Source organism: Brachyhypopomus gauderio, chromosome 4 (genome assembly GCF_052324685.1).
Source record: "Brachyhypopomus gauderio isolate BG-103 chromosome 4, BGAUD_0.2, whole genome shotgun sequence".
NCBI classification, from domain to species: domain Eukaryota; kingdom Metazoa; phylum Chordata; class Actinopteri; order Gymnotiformes; family Hypopomidae; genus Brachyhypopomus; species Brachyhypopomus gauderio.
This window is the reverse complement of record NC_135214.1, coordinates 18,303,542-18,320,883: the sequence shown is the minus strand read 5'-3', so window position 1 is coordinate 18,320,883 and position 17,342 is coordinate 18,303,542. Positions and strand designations below refer to the sequence as shown.

General features: G+C 37.1%; 3 protein-coding genes across 3 annotated transcripts in view; 1 reads left to right on the top strand and 2 right to left on the bottom strand.

Annotated features, from left to right (window-relative positions):
• Positions 1-734: 734 nt before the first annotated feature.
• On the bottom strand, positions 735-3,174 carry hoxd12a (homeobox D12a). The gene is made up of 2 exons (XM_077001204.1): positions 2,416-3,174; positions 735-2,072 (listed from the first exon to the last, which is right to left on the bottom strand). Exons 1-2 carry the CDS (start codon positions 3,149-3,151, stop codon positions 1,834-1,836), a joined length of 975 nt encoding a protein of 324 aa, XP_076857319.1. The 5' UTR covers positions 3,152-3,174; the 3' UTR covers positions 735-1,833.
• Positions 3,175-6,281: 3,107 nt separating this feature from the next.
• Positions 6,282-8,791, bottom strand: hoxd13a (homeobox D13a). The gene is made up of 2 exons (XM_077001203.1): positions 8,098-8,791; positions 6,282-7,190 (listed from the first exon to the last, which is right to left on the bottom strand). The coding sequence occupies exons 1-2, from the start codon at positions 8,693-8,695 to the stop codon at positions 6,928-6,930; spliced, it is 861 nt and encodes a 286-aa protein (XP_076857318.1). The 5' UTR covers positions 8,696-8,791; the 3' UTR covers positions 6,282-6,927.
• Positions 8,792-13,550: 4,759 nt separating this feature from the next.
• Positions 13,551-17,342, top strand: part of evx2 (even-skipped homeobox 2) — a 4,886-nt gene continuing 1,094 nt past the window's right edge. Inside the window, exons 1-3 of the mRNA XM_077001202.1 lie at positions 13,551-14,583; positions 15,138-15,379; positions 16,214-17,342. The exon at positions 16,214-17,342 is cut by the window's right edge and continues 1,094 nt beyond it. Of these exons, the coding sequence (XP_076857317.1) occupies positions 14,169-14,583; positions 15,138-15,379; positions 16,214-16,828 (1,272 nt within the window). The 5' untranslated portion in view covers positions 13,551-14,168 and the 3' untranslated portion in view covers positions 16,829-17,342. The remainder of the gene's footprint in view (positions 14,584-15,137; positions 15,380-16,213) is intronic.

Here is a 17,342-nt window from a genome sequence, read left to right as displayed (position 1 = left end):
CATATTATCTTAGACTAATACAACTAATTTTAAATTATCATTAACACAGCTTTTGTTACAATACCAAATAAAAGAAAATCTCGGAAACGTTTAACGTCTTCTGCGGGACTATTCAAAGGAAAAAAGCTTCATGTGCCTACGAACATCGTACAAATGCATCACATTAAATCGACTTTTCGTAAAGTCGGCGTGTAAGTGAGATTATAGTTGATTTTTTATTTTCTCAGTGCAAGATTAGAGACTAACTTGACCTTAACTTTGTTTTGGCGCCCCCGTATCTGGCGCGCGCCAAACAAAAGGAGTCCCGCTGTATTCTCATAAACGATTCGGACACATTACCAAAACACATTATTTTGGTTTATCACTAGCAAAACTAACTCTGCAACCTGCTTAATTAACATACTGCCGATCTTGAATATATATATATATATATATATATATATATATATATATATATATATATTAGATCTATACTAGAGAGTATAGATAAACCTGATAAACATGAAACTGCTGAAACTATTTCAATTCTAACAATACCCTAAGGGTATAAATTAGTGTGGGTTTTAGTTGGGTTGGTGACATGGTTGGTGAGGTTCACTTTGTGGACTGGTTTGCAGACTTACACTCTAACAAATAGATCTGTATTCATGTTTACGTACATGAAAAGTAGGCTACTACAACAGATATCCACTGGATTGTTTTTGTTTATTTACTTTAGGTTTTTCTCCTCAGTCCCCTTGATGACGTCTTGTGTAACCTATGGTAACTCATTTTCCATTACAAAAAATGTCCTTAATATTTTGAATATTGTCCATATCACTTCAGGTTAGCCTCTTACCGCCCTCTCACAATAGGCTAGTAGGAACTGCATAGTAGACTATTAGCGTACTCAAAGTCTACATTTCTACAATATAGTAATTACTATTCAATACATTTTCATCATATTAATAGTCATAATAAGACATTATCTCAAGCATTCACTTCATCTGTTTATATTTAATGAGTTACAGAAATTGAGGTATTTCCAAAAGTTACAGTTGTTTTCAGTGACACTGTAGAGGTAACTGAACATATGACAAGTGGCTTTCCAATATAAGGCTCGAGCCATGCCTCTTAGAATAAGTAAGTCATAATCACATAGAAATACATGCAGAGTCTAGACTGTGTGATGTAGAGTCTAGTCTGTGTGATGTATACGGTGTGTATGCCCCCAATTTCAGATTCAATCTGAAATTCATCTGACCTTTGACTCAAATGAACCTGAGCTACACACTTAGCTACACTGGTCCACCCGTTCTTACTTTTCAGTATAAAAAATACAGATCAAAAACATGTAAACCTCATAAAGTCAACATAACACACAATCCAGGATTGACATTAAATCTTATAAATAGTACGAATTTTCTGCTTGACAACAAAACACAACAAAAACGCAACCAAAAAATAACAAAAAGCAAGCGAACAAACTTCACAAAAGCACACAATGCCTACATTCTAACAGTGTTTTTATAATATTATTAGAAATATTGGGTTTTTAATTTGCATTGATTGATGTAAACTGCAATAAGTCAACATTTACATTAAAACCTGAAGAGTTATCAGGCCTGTTGTAAAGACTCAGTGTTTCCATGACAATCTAAAAATCAACATGGAGTTGCCTGTAATGCATCTCTTTCAAACAAATATCCATATTCTCGAAATTGAATTTTATCTTAAAGGTTTGGGTGCAATCAACAATTAAATCAGGTAGGTAAATCATTGCCAAGTGGAAGAGCGAGAGAGACACAGGAGACGCCGACACTGAGGTCACCAACACCATAACCTTGATGTTTTTCAGTACAAGGTAAACGCATGCTCGCGCATTAACAGTCTTTTCTTTTTCATCCTGCGATTCTGAAACCAGATCTTTACTTGTTGATCACTCAAGTCCAGTCTGTCCGATAGCTCCTTCCGTTTTTGCCGATTTATGAATTCGTTCATCATAAATTCATTCTCAAGTTCAGCCAGTTGTGGTTTCGTGTAAGGTTTCCTCTTCTTCCTGGCTTTAACTTGTGTAGGACCCCAAGGTACTCCTAGAAAGAAGAAAGATATTGTTACTTTGTATCTCATATGTAAATTATGTGGGCCTTAAAATCAAAACATGCACTTTTTCTTAAAAAATATTTTTAAAGCATTCTTTCCGAATTTTAGGGGGGAAAACTCCACAAAGATATTAGACATATGTTGAATATGCCAGCGTCAAAACATTAAGTGAATAGCCTATTAAAGATACATATCTGCTGCTGATATAACGCCGAGTGTAATTATTTTGAAGTAAAATTCTTATTAAGCTACACTAGGCCATAGTAACGCAAAACATGATATGACATAAATGGTCCTTAATTTCCATGGCAGGTCAAAGAACAAGTTTCATACCATCAGAAAAGGCTGTTCGGGTGTTCTGAGAACTCGATGAGGGTTGTACTGGGACAATGGCGTGTATCGACTCTTTAATGCCATCGGTTATTGCTTGGCTATTTGAATTCACCTCGGCTTGTGTCACCATGTTTTGCAACCGTCTGTCCAAGCCTGATAATTCATATTTGGTAGAGCTTGCAGAACCCGTGATTCCATGTTCACCGACGAAAGCTGTCGTTTGACTGTCCGGCACCTCTGGTTTGTGGTTTGCATCCTGGAAGTAGCATTTACTGAAGTCCCCCAGCGGACTCTTGCTGTGGTTGAAGGTGCTGGTAGTCACAGTCACTGAGTTAGTAAGAAAAGGCTGAGAGTAATCACTAAAGGCGCGAGTCTGTGTCGGGGCTGTGCACGAACTCCGGGAAGTCCACGGGAGCGAGCACACCTCTCTCCTGCCGTAGATCTGCGGGAGCCCGGAATGTTGGGCTCCATTGCCACGCAAATTTGAGAAATTCAAGGCGTCTGGAGAGGGAAAATTCAGTAGAGGACTAACATAGCCAGAACTGAGAAGATTGTGCTCACACATTTCTATGGAGCTCGTCCTAACGATTCTTACAACCGTTTTAGTTACCCCTGAAGAACAAAGCCAAGGTAATTGTTGATTTGTTAAAGCACAGTCACGTGATATGCAAAACATGTCGCCTAGTCCCGCCCTTGCGCCCTGCCAGCAGTGGCCTACACAGAATAGCAAACGCATAGATTACGTCATTGTAGGAAAAAATTTTTAAAAGACCAACATTGTACCATACCTCATTTTTTATATTTTAAATTATATATGACATGTAGAATAATTTAAAAGCTGTTTTTTTATTTTATTTAATGTTCAGTGTTAGCCATTATGTCAGTATTATTTACAAGACTTTGTTTGTTAACGACCACATTACGCAGGCAATAGGCCTGGAAGATCAAAATATTATTTTTATTTATATTATTTCTAATAATATAATACTGTTAATGAAGAATTTTCAGTACTCTTTAAAATTCCATTTGGTATCTACAGTACGATTGTTAGATTCGAATGACTTTATTAATAATAAATGAGTGTTTCCCATTTAAAAAAGGAGGCTTTTTAAGCACATATTCTTCTCCTTGATATTACTGAGAATAGGGTACAAAATTATGGAACTGTACTTTCATTTAAATAACACATATAAAATGTCTAAAGTTAGTTTTAAAAGAATCGCCAATCTAAATACCCAATGCAAAGAAGAATGACAAACATTTCGGGTCATTTTGCATTCCGATTGCTTTTTTTTCTTCAAAATAATAATGTCTTCTGCTTGCTTTCTATTTAATATAAATTACAATAGAGTACTAAAATAAACTAATTGCTGAAAAGTCTTAGCTTGAGTAAACTACAAGAGCAAAATAAAATGTAGGCCTATTTGTGTTCAAACGTATTAGTACTTGTGTCTTTATTGTTTTCGTAGGCCGGTCACCACATCGCTTATATTATTAAGGAAGTAAGAATGTTGATGATTTGTCAAGATACGTCTAATATGGAAACAGTAGACGTTTGTCATAAACGCCTTACTGTGGCAAACAGATCCTTAGTTACAAAAATATCTGCAAAACAAAACATAACAAAATATTGTTTTGCAGATATTTTACGTTCTACTAAAATCGCGAGGATTGATTTTTCTTATATCATATAGAAACAGCAGCAGTAACTAATGTTATATAATTAATGGTATATAATGGTATATAACTAATGGTATAGGCCATCTCAGCGTAATAGAGGGACAAGCGCGTGACCATCTTTCATTGCGGACTCAAACGCAAACTTTAAACCTTCTGTACACGAACACTGTGAATGACCCCAGTGTAGACACTTTAAACCTTCTATCTTTCTGTACACGAACACTGTGAGTGACTGCAGTGTAGAAAATGTGACGAAAGAACGGTTCTACACAAATAAATCTGTCTTCCATGTTAAGACTAACTTCATGTTACATGATTCGAGATTTAATCTTTATTCGTAATACTCTGTTTTCAGTGACGACGAAGGTTCCAATTTTAAACATTATATATATATATATATAAGAGAGAGAGAGAGAGAGAGAGAGAGATAGGTTGTAAATGTATACATACTTACATATATATATATATATATATATATATATATATATATATATATATATATATATATATATATATATATATATATATATATAGATATGGATATACACACGGTACTATGAGCACCGTTGATCATTTTTTAATAGTTTGCATTATCCTTCGATTTTGTTTTTAAATAAAGCTGAATGCAACAGACCTGTGTAAGATGTGTAGCATGATGACACATTCGATGTCGTAGACTACTGCCTATAAATACATTTATTACTGTAAGCCGTATGTAGTCTCCTTTATAGGCCCATCTGAATACATTGATCAACAGATGGCAAATTCCACAAGGAGAAACAAGCATCTTTAAACTGAACTTGAGTAGGTAGAGAAACGTGAATTATCAAGAAAATGCTTCGTGTTCATATAAATATTTGGACAGTGTAGAAACTCGAGATGCTAAACTACATTTCATTCTTATGGATGACGACGCTGTGTTTATAAAAAGGACCTTACCTTGGAACGCTTTCTCAAACGTTGCTAAAGGATCCCTCAGGAAGACTGTACTAAATAGCTAAGAATTGTAAACGCGCCGGAAAGAGGAGAGACAGTTCGGCCTCCCAGCTTTTATGAGTCTAGTACTTTCATGAAAACCGTCAAAACGAGATTCCTGTCGTCTGCTCGCCATTCGGAGCTTAGGCGGCGCCTATATTTATTTAACAGAAAACAACGCTTGTGATCACTGACAATATGAAAAATCACAGTTCAAGGTCAATGTCTAGGCGCATATTTACGAAAACAAGTCCAAGTCCATTTTATCGTAGGATATTATTGTAGTCTGAGTTTTTTTTGCAAGACACATAATTCAATTAAATAATGCTGCGTTGTTCATAATGATTGCATTGATTATAACATGTTGCTAATGATGATAATGATAAAGGCCAACATGATAGTGGATATTTTCTGCAAGACATGAGTGTCGCCGTTAAGTTCTTCCGCATGCATTACGGTCACTCACTCCTGCTATGGCTGGATTAGCACTGAAGTGTTTTGTGACCACAGGAAGTCGGAGGTATAACATGATGTAATACAGCGATCTTACTTGATAGCATCGTGATATTTTAACGATGCAACAAAATTACAAAGAAACATTTCCTTTACCTATTTTGTTATTACCATGTTCTCTCGCTGGGATAAAATAGCAAAAACACTTTAGGAACGTATTCTCGTTAAAGTACTGCCGATCTGTAATTACACAACACGAACAGTAGATGGCAAGATACTTCCACAGTTGGATGTTTTACCATTTCTGACTCATTTCAGTCAAGGTCGAGTCTAAGAATGCGTGTCAAGGTCAACGGTAAACCAAAAATACAGTTTTTGAGTAAGCATTATGGAACATCGTCTTAAAACACAGACTTATGAGCTTTACTACAATCTCTGGGGCTTGGAGAACAGTTTAAAGCTTTTCTAAAAAAAAACGTAATGGCCATATTTTATTTTATTTTTTTACCGGAATGTAAAATTTTTATACAAATTAAAAATTTTAAGTGAATACGAGTAATTTAAAATGTGGTAATATGAGAATTATCTAAACACAGTTTGTTATAAACAGTAGACTAACAGAAGTGCTAGTTTTACAGTATCCACTTGCTGGAAACATTATGAAATAGGATAGATAATTTAGGGTAAATAAATTAATTGTGGCACTCAGGATTTGTATTATTCCAAATATATGAAACAGAGAAAACATCACATTACAATGAAATGCAAAATATTTTACTATTTTCGAAGTCACCTGCAAATCCCACGTAATGGTCGATGGTTTCATTCGTTCAAGTATTTATTTAAATGAAGTGACGCAAAAAAGAAAGACAAGGAACAAAGTAAAAAAAAGCAAGTTAATTTGTTGTTTCTATCAATTATGTGACAAGTTTTAACAAGAAAAATATACGTTTGACAATAAATGTGTGAATCCTCTTTTCTTTCATGCTAAGTTTATGAGCGAATTGTTCAGTTTAATGCAGACTATTAACTGTGCTAAAACTGCACCAGCATATGTACATCTGTAAATGTTTATGCCTTAAACCTTTGTACAAACATCTGTACACTTTTTTTGCGGGGGGGTGGGGGTCATATTAGCGGCACTGGTTTTGATTACCATATAGCTACAGTAAAACTGTTCTTTTTACTTACTCAGTGTTTGAAGGTATGATTTGTGACATTAGAAAATGAACAGTGATCTGACAAAAAAAAACTATTATTTAAAATATGAAGGCTATTCATCACAAACGTTGAAAAAACGAACAAACAAAAAAATAGACGTATACAAGACATAGGCACACACTGATTAATTTAAATACAGACACGATTTAAGGGCGTCTAGCTAACATTACTTCTTGTGGTTATTCACTGATAAATTCCAAAGTCTTTAGGCATTTTTGAAATATTTTTTTTGTCCTTAACACGGCGATTCTGAAACCATATAGTCACTTGTCTCTCTGTCAGGTTGGTAGAGGAGGCTATCCGCCGTCGCCTTTCTTTGGTAATAAACTTTGTAATGGTGTACTCCTGCTCGAGCTCCTTCAGCTGTAGTTTGCTGTAGGGGACACGTTTCTTCCTCATGCGCTGAAGGAAAGGATTTGTATCGGGCAGAGACAGCGTTGAATCTTCTGGAAAGATATGAATAATACTGAAATCTATGTATCTAAGTATCTGTGGATCAATGTATCAATGTATCAATGTATCTATGATAGATAGATAGATAGATAGATAGATAGATAGATAGATAGATAGATAGATAGATAGATAGAAAATGACAAAATGCCATAACAGTCTGCAAAGTCTAAATATTCTCAGCCAAAGATAGCTATGACTTCCAGGTAAGAGATTCCAGGCAAGTAACTAATTTAGTAAGCATTATGTATTATGTATGTATGTATTATTATTATTATTATTATTATTATTATTATTATTATTATTATTATTATTATTATTATTATATACATTCTATGTGTAAATTATGTTTGTGAGTGTATATATATATATATATATATATATATATATATATATATATGTGTGTGTGTGTGTGTGTGTGTGTGTGTGTGTGTGTGTGTGTGTGTGTGTCTTGGCACCTAACAAAGTTGCATAGTGAATAGTTGTAGAATGTATGTAGAATGTAATGTAGAAAACTACATTAAGTAAACATTATAGTGTAGTATAGTATAGAGTATAAATATTCCAATTCACTATGGAACTTTATTAGGTTTCTATGACAATTTAATTACACCAGTAAAGTTACTCCTGGTGTGCCCTTGCTATAAAAGCTAAATAAAAATGTACACTAAGGATAATTATGGAAATAGGCTTGTTACATACTATAATGTGATAATTAGAGTCTTATGGCATAGATAAATGAGTATTTTGTTGACTGCAGCCTGCTAGGTTATATATATATATATATATATATATATATATATATATATATATATATATATATATATATATATATATATATATATATATATATATAGGATGTGAGGATGTGACATATAATATAAAGTACATATCATAGCCTACCTGTGAGCGATGATTTCCATATATGTGAGCTCTGCGTCTGGTCCTTAGGACAATAAACCTGGCTACTCCAACTGTTTGACCAGTTCCATGGTTGGTAGCTTTCAGTAGCGAAAGAACCATCACGTCTGTGATCTCTGGCCCTTGGTCGTTGTACAAATGGCACATCAATATATCCAGGGATCCTTGCGTAGGGACTCGTGTAGCCCAACTCTCGAATCCTGTTGGGAACATCACCGCAGCGTAGTGTGGCCCTGGCCAAACTGACCACGTCCTCATCAGCTGAGTGTCCGTTTACATTCCCGTTAACACTGTGGTTTATGACACTTTGCTGATACACAGAGCTTGAAGGGGCTTTGCAACTGAAGCAACTGCCGGCGAAGCGACACCCAAAGGTAACTTGCGAGTTGGCACCAGTCGCTGTGTTAGGAAGAGCAACGTAAGGAGTGAGATAGTCCGGGCTGTGAGAGTTTGGACGGTCCGATAGTGAGTACACGGTAGCGGAAGACGAAGATCGACTCGAGTGCGTCCCAAAGGCAGGAGGATAAAAACTTCTGTTAGGAATGGTAGCTGTCTCCCCACTTACTTCCTCCAGTTCCATAATTATATTAAAAAACGCACAGCCTTACATGTGATTACACCTGACATTAATTAAAACCATCGTCCTCCGGTAATCCAGACCAGGCAAGCAGGGTAAAGCACCCAAGCAGTTCAGTTGACAGCGAACCTTTTATATTTTTCCGGACTAATTACATGACTCTGACAACATGAAAAGTGATTGGTTAGTATGGACCATGTGACATGCAAATAACTAGGTTGACCTTGGCAAAGACGCGGTTTAGACGAGTAACCACATAGCTTAAGTACTCCAAAACAAACTTTAAAACTACAATTAACTCATAATATATATATTTTATATATAGTTTGGAAGTTTGAATAATTGATTGATATTTAATAACATATATATATATATAATTCAATTATTCAAACTTCCAAACTTTAAAAATAGCTATTGGAATGCTGTGCTGTAAACAATTAAACAATTAATGGACGAAACTATAAAGGAATATCTTTTATTATCAACATAAAACTTAAAAAAATGCCCAAAGTCTACAAAAAGACTTAATTTTGATTTAAGCATATAGCCTCATGTGGATGGTTTTATATACAGCCCCTATTTGTGACTAAATAACTTACCTATGCGCCGTTTTCTCTAATTCGTTAGAATTTAATTGTTTAAATAATCGTCTGCCGCCAAACCATTCAGACCATTTGCTTTGGTGTTGTGTTAGGCTGGACACCCGACTAACAAACAAGTCACATTAGACACTGGTAACTATGAAATCTGCATTCGTTCATGCTTTATCAGGCGTCAAGACGCCGTATAGACGCCATATAAGAAATAAATATTTAGTTTTTTGTATATAATATTTATTTTTAATAATTATTAGTTATACATGTTCCTGTTAGACTTGACATGTCTGACCATAGGTGATCAGGGGTTTACCAACTAATCGACATACCAGCAAGTTTATTGTAAGAATACATCTTTTCTTTTTTTTAAGTTTGTGTAAAAACCAATTTCTCCTGGATGCGTCTCTAAATCCGCACAACCGTTTTATACCTGTTTTAATATAGGCTAATATAATAAATAGATCACGTGTAGCAGGACGTGACCTGCCTTTTATTCATTTATCTAGCAGCGCTGTAGTCACGTTTGTCAGACTCAGCTGATGCGTTTTCTATGGTGTGGGTAAATAAAGAGAATGAGAAATTCATGAAAGACTCTTCATAAATAAATCTGTAGTCAACAAAAATATGGTAAATTAGAAACGTTTACAAAGGTGTTTGTCGGAAATAATACTTATAGTTATAGTTATACTCTGCATAACTTCTTGTACTGATAACAAAGTAGGCCGAGTTACTGTAAAAATACGAGTGTTAGACTTTTGAGGAGGATGGTTTTTAAATGATCAAAGACGCAGTACATGTGAATTCAGTGGGTAAATAGGCTATACACTTAGATAAAAATTATATACGGCAAACATGTGGCCTACTGCAACGACTAATTTCAATAAACAGCAGAAAGGTTGACAGTTCTTGGCCTGTCTTGAAATAATTACAATTTCCATTTATTAACCAGTAAGTAATAAGTAGAAATAATGGTTTGATAATGATTTATCTGATTAGTCTTCTGGCCAATTACGTCATCGAGAACGCCCCAAACTTCCCACCACCGCCTCCCACCCAGTAAGTTCTACAGAGGCAAATTGAGACCTGCAGTAATATCATTTTAGCACTAGATGGCTCTGTTGGTCCACATTGTGAAAATGTGTGTGGCCTGATATTGATTGATTATCAGCTTGAAGACACCGGTCTTCCACAGCAAGCAAGCTGCCTCGCACACCAGCATGATGGCTTATATACATGGAGTGTTGGAAACTAACCAGATGACAGTCTTAAACTATTGGCTACAGCTTTTATCGTTTGCCTGTGGTTTGTACACAACCCTGTAATGGGATGTCGACACCAAACAGTTTAGTAAAAAAGACGGAGAGACTTTTATTTCGATCGGCGATAAAATAAATAGGATATTTGCTTACAGACCCAATTAACAGCTATTCTTGCTAATACAACCATGCGTATTAAAATATGAACACGTACAAGCATCTTAAGTTAATCTCAGGAATGAAGACGTTGTTTACGCTGTTAGTTTTTTTTATCAACTGGCAGAGGAAGAAAGTCCGACTGCACAGAGCTCAGTACGTATTTTTGTTTATGAACGGCTTAAATGTTTATTGTGAATGGCTATCAAATGGACTAACAACACATCATAATAATTGATATGATGTTATAACACAAAACATAAACAAAAAAAGGTCAACAGTGGTTTGTCATTTGCCAAATATTGATACCCCAGACAAGATGGGAATTTAGCTTCTTGTCAGCTACCTATAGCCATATGCCTTCATATAACTTACAGCTACCTATAGCCATATACCTCCATATACCTGTCAGCTACCTATAGCCATATGCCTCCATATACCTGTCAGCTACCTATAGCCATATACTTTCATATACCTGTCAGCTACCTATCCACATGCCTCCATATACCTGTCAGCTACCTATAGCCATATACTTTCATATATCTGTCAGCTACCTATAGCCATATACCACCATATACCTGTCAGCTACCTATAGTCATATACCTCCATATACCTGTCAGCTACCTATATCCATATACCTTCATATACCTGTCAGCTACCTATAGCCATATACCTCCATATACCTGTCAGCTACCCATAACCATATACCTCCATATACCTGACAGCTACCTATAACCATATACCTCCATATACCTGACAGCTATGTCACAATTTTGTTAGGTTACTACCATTTATTCACTAATTTTGTATGCAATTAAACATGTGAAAATTGTAAACTTGGTAAATTTACATTTTAAGGTGTTCATGAGCTAATTAACGAAACCCTTTCTAAGGATGGTCTTATCGTGAAGTGGTACCCACATTTGTAACACCCATTCTGAGGCTCAATAAATTATTTGCAGTCCATAGTTCCAAAATGTTGTTGGCCTATCATAAGTAAAACTTTTGTGGGCTATTATAATACCTTAACATCCCAAACATGGACATGTATGTACAGGTTGTAATCAAATTTTAAGTAAATTTGTAGCTGATCACTTGGACACTATAACCCATCTATCACACTGCAAAGTTTGCATTAATCATTGTAATACTGTCTTATTAGTCGTCACTTTTTGCCTTAGCACACGATGTGCTACGTGACACTCCCTAGCCTGTGTCTCTGATCTATTGATAAAGGTCTATGGCACAAGAACAGCAAACCTTAATGAGCTTATACTTCGAAACTAAACATTCCTGTTTTATGGTAAAGAGTGTATGAGAAATTGTTCATGACCACAACCACCTACCTGTACCTTATATCCATAGGCAGCACATGTAGGTAAAAGATTTTTCTAATAAGGAGGCCAGTGAACATTTGTCAGTACTTAGTAGTCAATTAAAGTCTTTTTCTTAGTAATTGATTGCAAAGGTTCATTTAAAACAACAATAATAACAACAACAAAAGTTCATTTGCATAAAAAAATTGGGAACCACAGATTTTGAAGAAATAGTTTCCATAATCTGTGAATTTTAGTTAGTTATTTCTGCAGTGTTTACCAAGTACTATAGTTGTTCACCTCCACCTGTTTTTATAAATTATTAAATTGTTAGCTATAATTTGGAAACTGAAGATAACTGTATGTATGTTATACTGGTTAGTTTTTGTTTGCAGTTATAAAACGTAATTGTTATGTAATGACAATATTTTATCATCAAAATTGATATACGGTCTTACAAACGTCACGTGGATATTTACAGGCCTAAATATAAAATCTAAAAACTGCTACTTTTGAGAATAGCTGTTGGGGGCGCCAAAGCACGTGAAAGGTTCTTAGCGTGCTACAGACTCGTTTCCCGTCTTTTCACCAACTGAAAGCAGTTCGCAGTCGCACTTAACCTCACCATCACGAGCCGTTCACTCCCTCAAGTGCACGCGTGATTCGGAGCTCAGCTCAGAACGTCATGTGCGGATCAGATATTAGTGCAAAGCTTCCTCACTTACCATTTCTGTAGATAAAATGTAGTACAGGAATATTATATTTAAAAATAGGAATGCATTCAATGTCCTGTTAGACTTTTCGAAAGAATGTGAGCGATTATTAGAGGACATATTTTAAGTATAGCCTACATATTTAAATAGGCTATTGTGTTACCAGACATACAAAGACTACACCCTGCACTCATTAATCATAATTACGCCTACGATACATACGATTTTAACATTAACATTACTGAGATGCATGTCGGTTAGAGTATTATTAAATTATTATTAAGTTATTAAAATATTATACTATATTATAGTGAACTATGAAATGTACTAATACAGCCTGTTGAGTTGATTTATTTCATATATATATATATATATATATATATATATATATATAGTGTATAATACACACACACACACACAGAACAGCTTGTGTGTGTGTGTGCGCGTGCGTGCGTGTGTGTGTGTGTGTGTGTTCGTGTATGTGATTGTATGTGTTTTTTTAATCTTGAATTTGGATTTTGTATGCATAACGCAATTTTTTACTTTAATTTTGATTTGGTGTTCTCTATATCACTGCGTTGTCTTCTGGCTACAAAAAACTTAAACAACAGCTTCTATAAGAGCCTTTTAACCCCTATAAATGTTCTTGTACAAATGAACTGTGTATTGATGTAATAATGTTTAATGTGAATTATTATTCGATAGCAGAGTAAAAAAAATAAATGAGAGAAAACCAATTCAGTAACTACACAAGCCAAAGCCTTGGAGTAAAAATGTCTAACACCTTAGCTAATGTCTCATTCTAAAACGTCTGAGTGAAATAATCGACAGAGAAAGAAAAACGAAACAGAGAGGAAGAGAGGGGGTGTGAGAGTCTGAGCAGAAGGGAGGAACAATGGAGAATCAAAGCATAATGATATTCCTAAATGAAGAGGGAAATGTTGCCGCACTCATTTTATTAATCAGACTGTCAATTTCACCCCAGAGGCCAAACCCAGAAGCCATCTAAAGCAGGAGCAGATCAGCGACGGGACGGCAGCTTCTCCTCACTTCTTCTCTCTCTCTCTACCTGGATATGTGGGTCTGACCGACCGCGGGCCGACTCCATCATCCTCTGACAGCGCCTCTCCTATTTATTTGCTTATAAACCTGTTACAATAAATGATCATTCGAACAGCGTCACGCGCACATTTAACGACGGAGCCGCAAACCACTTTTTGATGAATGACATTTCGGACCGGGGAGGATGCACGGGTCATTTTGAGCAGTCATTCGTTGCCCACACTGGCATTCTTCTGTTTTTTCCTTTTCGTTTCGTCCCGCTCATAAAGGTGTTATATTATTTAGAGTCAGTAGCAGAGCTGAATGCGGATTAGCTCCGCCACAATTCATCGGAGTACCAGCCCTGGGACTTTGGCTTATATTTTCTGCGCGACTTCATGATGGAGAGGATAAGAAAAGAGATGATTCTAATGGAGAGGGGACTACACAGCCCCGTGGCCGGCAAGAGGCTCTCTAACCTCTCTGATTCGACCGGGAACGCGGTCCTCGAGGCCCTAGAAAATTCTCAGCATGCGGGTCGTCTCAGCCCGCGAATAACTTCCGCCTCAATCCACAGCAGTCTCGGCGACATTCCCACCAAAGGCAAATTCGAAATAGACAGCTTGTTCGGAAACCTCCACGGCAGCGACAATACCTCCTCGGCGGAAATCTCGTCCTCTGAAAACAGGAAGAAAATGAACCTGTATCCTGAAGTTTCCACCGACTCTGAAATGAATAGCGATGTGGAAGTGGGGTGCCCATCTCACCGCTCCCCCGGCGGAGTCAGTCAACACAAGGAAAACAATAACAAAGGTAAGATAACTCTCAGAAAAAAATCGCTTCATTTAACTTACCGAGTCACTGATGGTGTGCTAAGACTTTACTGTTTCAACAAGATATTAATGGGATTAAAAAAATAGTTTCTGGCCTAATACAAAAGTGTATTGGCCTAATAGTACAGAAACGTCACATATTTTAGAAACGCAATTACTACTCGTACTTGCCAAAAGACAACTAATATTACAGCGAATTTCTAAAACGTTATTCGCTTTATAAAGATAATATTTAAACTGATTACTAAAGCAAATAATTCTTATCTTACCAAATAACTTACTCGGTAGCAATACTCTTCACATTTTTAACACTTAAATTGTTAGTGAGGAATCAGGCAAACGCCAGTAAAAATAATTATTATATAGGCCTAACAATTATTTTGCTGGCTTCCTTTTATTACTTTTTGTTTTTGTAAAAACAATGCTAACATATCTCCTGTTGTAATATTCTTCTATATTTCCCTTGTAAATAACGTAGCGAACATTTCTGTTGTTTGTAATATTCTTGCCTGAATGTTTATCTTCTCGTTTTAGGTTTCTCTGATAGTAATTCGGGGACTTCCAACACGAGCTCGTCTTCTGTCTCCAATCATAACGGCAATTCCGTCGGTAGCTCGAACAACTCGAACTCGGACCAGGTGCGGAGGTACCGGACTGCGTTTACCAGGGAGCAAATCGGACGACTGGAGAAGGAATTTTACAGGGAAAATTACGTATCAAGACCCAGGAGATGTGAACTAGCTGCCGCGCTAAACCTGCCTGAAACGACAATAAAGGTAAGAATTCGTTTAAATGCTGCTGGTGCAAAGCCTAGTGAGTTTTCACGTTTCTATTGATTTTTTAAATAAAATATTAATTCATTTAATATTTTTAAATAAGACAAAATTATTAACATTTAAAAAATTGTATGTTTTTTGTACTTAAATTTGCTCACATTTTTGTAGTGTATAGGATACACATACACACACGCACACAGACGCACACAGACACACACACGCACGCCCGCACGCACGCACATTATTATACACATTCAACAAAAATCTAAGCTGTATCTTTGTTTTGTTTTATAATGCGTGTGGTTAGAGATTGTATTTGGCATGTGGTTAAATTTTTTCCACTGTACTTCGATACACACTAAAGCCCAGATGCTTGTAATTGGTTATTCAGTCTGTGCAAGGTGACAATCAAGTAATCGGTGTTGTAATATGTGTATCGAATCAACTGAATTACTATTTTCTGAGAGATTATTGCTCATGATGTTCTGTAAGACAGTCATTTGTGGGCACAAGTTTGATTTTATGGTTTTTTGTGCTGTTGATGTGACTATGTTGTTGTATTGCTTGATAAAACCGTTAAGAGTTTTTTTTTTTTACGAAAAGGTTTATATGGCTATATCCGGCAGGCACTCAAATCAGTTTTGTCGCTTGTGGAATCAGGTGTTTTGGCTGCGGGTTAGACTTCACTCACCGTCTTTTCAAATGTTGGACTGGCTGTTCACAGCATTCGAAAAATTAGGCGCGAGGAGAATCAGAGTTTGAGCATCAGGGTCACAGCGGCCATGTTAAAAGTAGCCTCACGGTTACCTGTATGTTTTGTGCGCGTGTGTGTAGGTGTGGTTCCAGAACCGGCGAATGAAGGATAAGAGGCAGCGTCTGGCGATGTCATGGCCGCATCCTGCCGATCCCAGCTTCTACACTTATATGATGACGCATGCAGCCGCCACCGGAAGTCTGCCATACCCTTTCCATTCTCACGTGCCTCTGCACTACTACCCTCACGTCGGCGTGACAGCGGCAGCCGCGGCAGCTGCCGCCTCAGGGGCCGCGTCTTCTCCTTTCGCTACCTCCATCCGCCCTCTCGAGACTTTCCGCGCGCTCTCTCATCCTTACTCGCGCCCGGAGCTGCTCTGTAGCTTCCGGCACCCTGGACTCTACCAGTCACCCGCGGGCCTCAACGGCTCTGCGGCAGCGTCAGCCGCCGCGGCGGCTGCGGCAGCGGCGGCCGCCGTGAGCGCGCCCTCGGCCACTGGGCCGTGCGCGTGTCTCAGCTGCCACAGTAGTCAGGCGGCCAGCGCGCTGGGCTCCCGGAGCGCCAACTCTGACTTCACGTGCACAGCGACCGCGCCGAGGTCTGAGAGTGGATTTTTACCCTACTCGGCCGCCGTCTTGAGCAAAACTGCGGTGGCGTCTCCAGATCAGAGGGAAGAAAGCGCACTTAATAGATAACTTAGCACTGGAACACCGAGGGAAATTTGCTTTTAATTTTATCGAAAATGTTTGTTGTATTCTGTTAGTGTAATCAAAATAATGAGGATAAATTTGCCATTTCAAGCAGAAGCCATTAGCAAAGCAAACAAAATAGGCGATTCAACTATTAAAATAACAATCTGAACGGACGTTTCAGGCCTGTGTAACCAACGCGCGCTATACACTCAAAAACAAAACAAAATCAACAATCAGACAAACAAAATCAAACAGAAAGCTTCAAAATTGTTCAAACAAGTCTAGATAGGCAATGTATTTCTTTAGTCGGTTTATTTTGACATGTTTGTTTTATTTATTTTTCTCTCTCTCCCTCTCTATATTTAAATATCTCTAAATTGTTATCTGCAGATATGTTTTGCTATAGCACACATCCCGCTCGTGCTATAAAGACAAAGCTCAGTGCATGTGCCACTTTAACGTCTACTGAGGTACCAGGACAGGGATAATGGTGCCGGAACTCCCCTGGTCCGATGGA

Bases quoted from the DNA above. Each gene is read 5' to 3' on its own strand.
- hoxd13a (XM_077001203.1), bottom strand. From the start codon at position 8,695: ATGGAACTGGAGGAAGTAAGTGGGGAGACAGCTACCATTCCTAACAGA. The intron at 7,191-8,097 runs GTAGGCTATGAT...ATATCTTTCCAG, and splicing joins ATGGAAATCATCGCTCACAG to AAGATTCAACGCTGTCTCTG.
- hoxd12a (XM_077001204.1), bottom strand. From the start codon at position 3,151: ATGCGTTTGCTATTCTGTGTAGGCCACTGCTGGCAGGGCGCAAGGGCG. The intron at 2,073-2,415 runs GTATGAAACTTG...TCTTCTTTCTAG, and splicing joins CCGAACAGCCTTTTCTGATG to GAGTACCTTGGGGTCCTACA.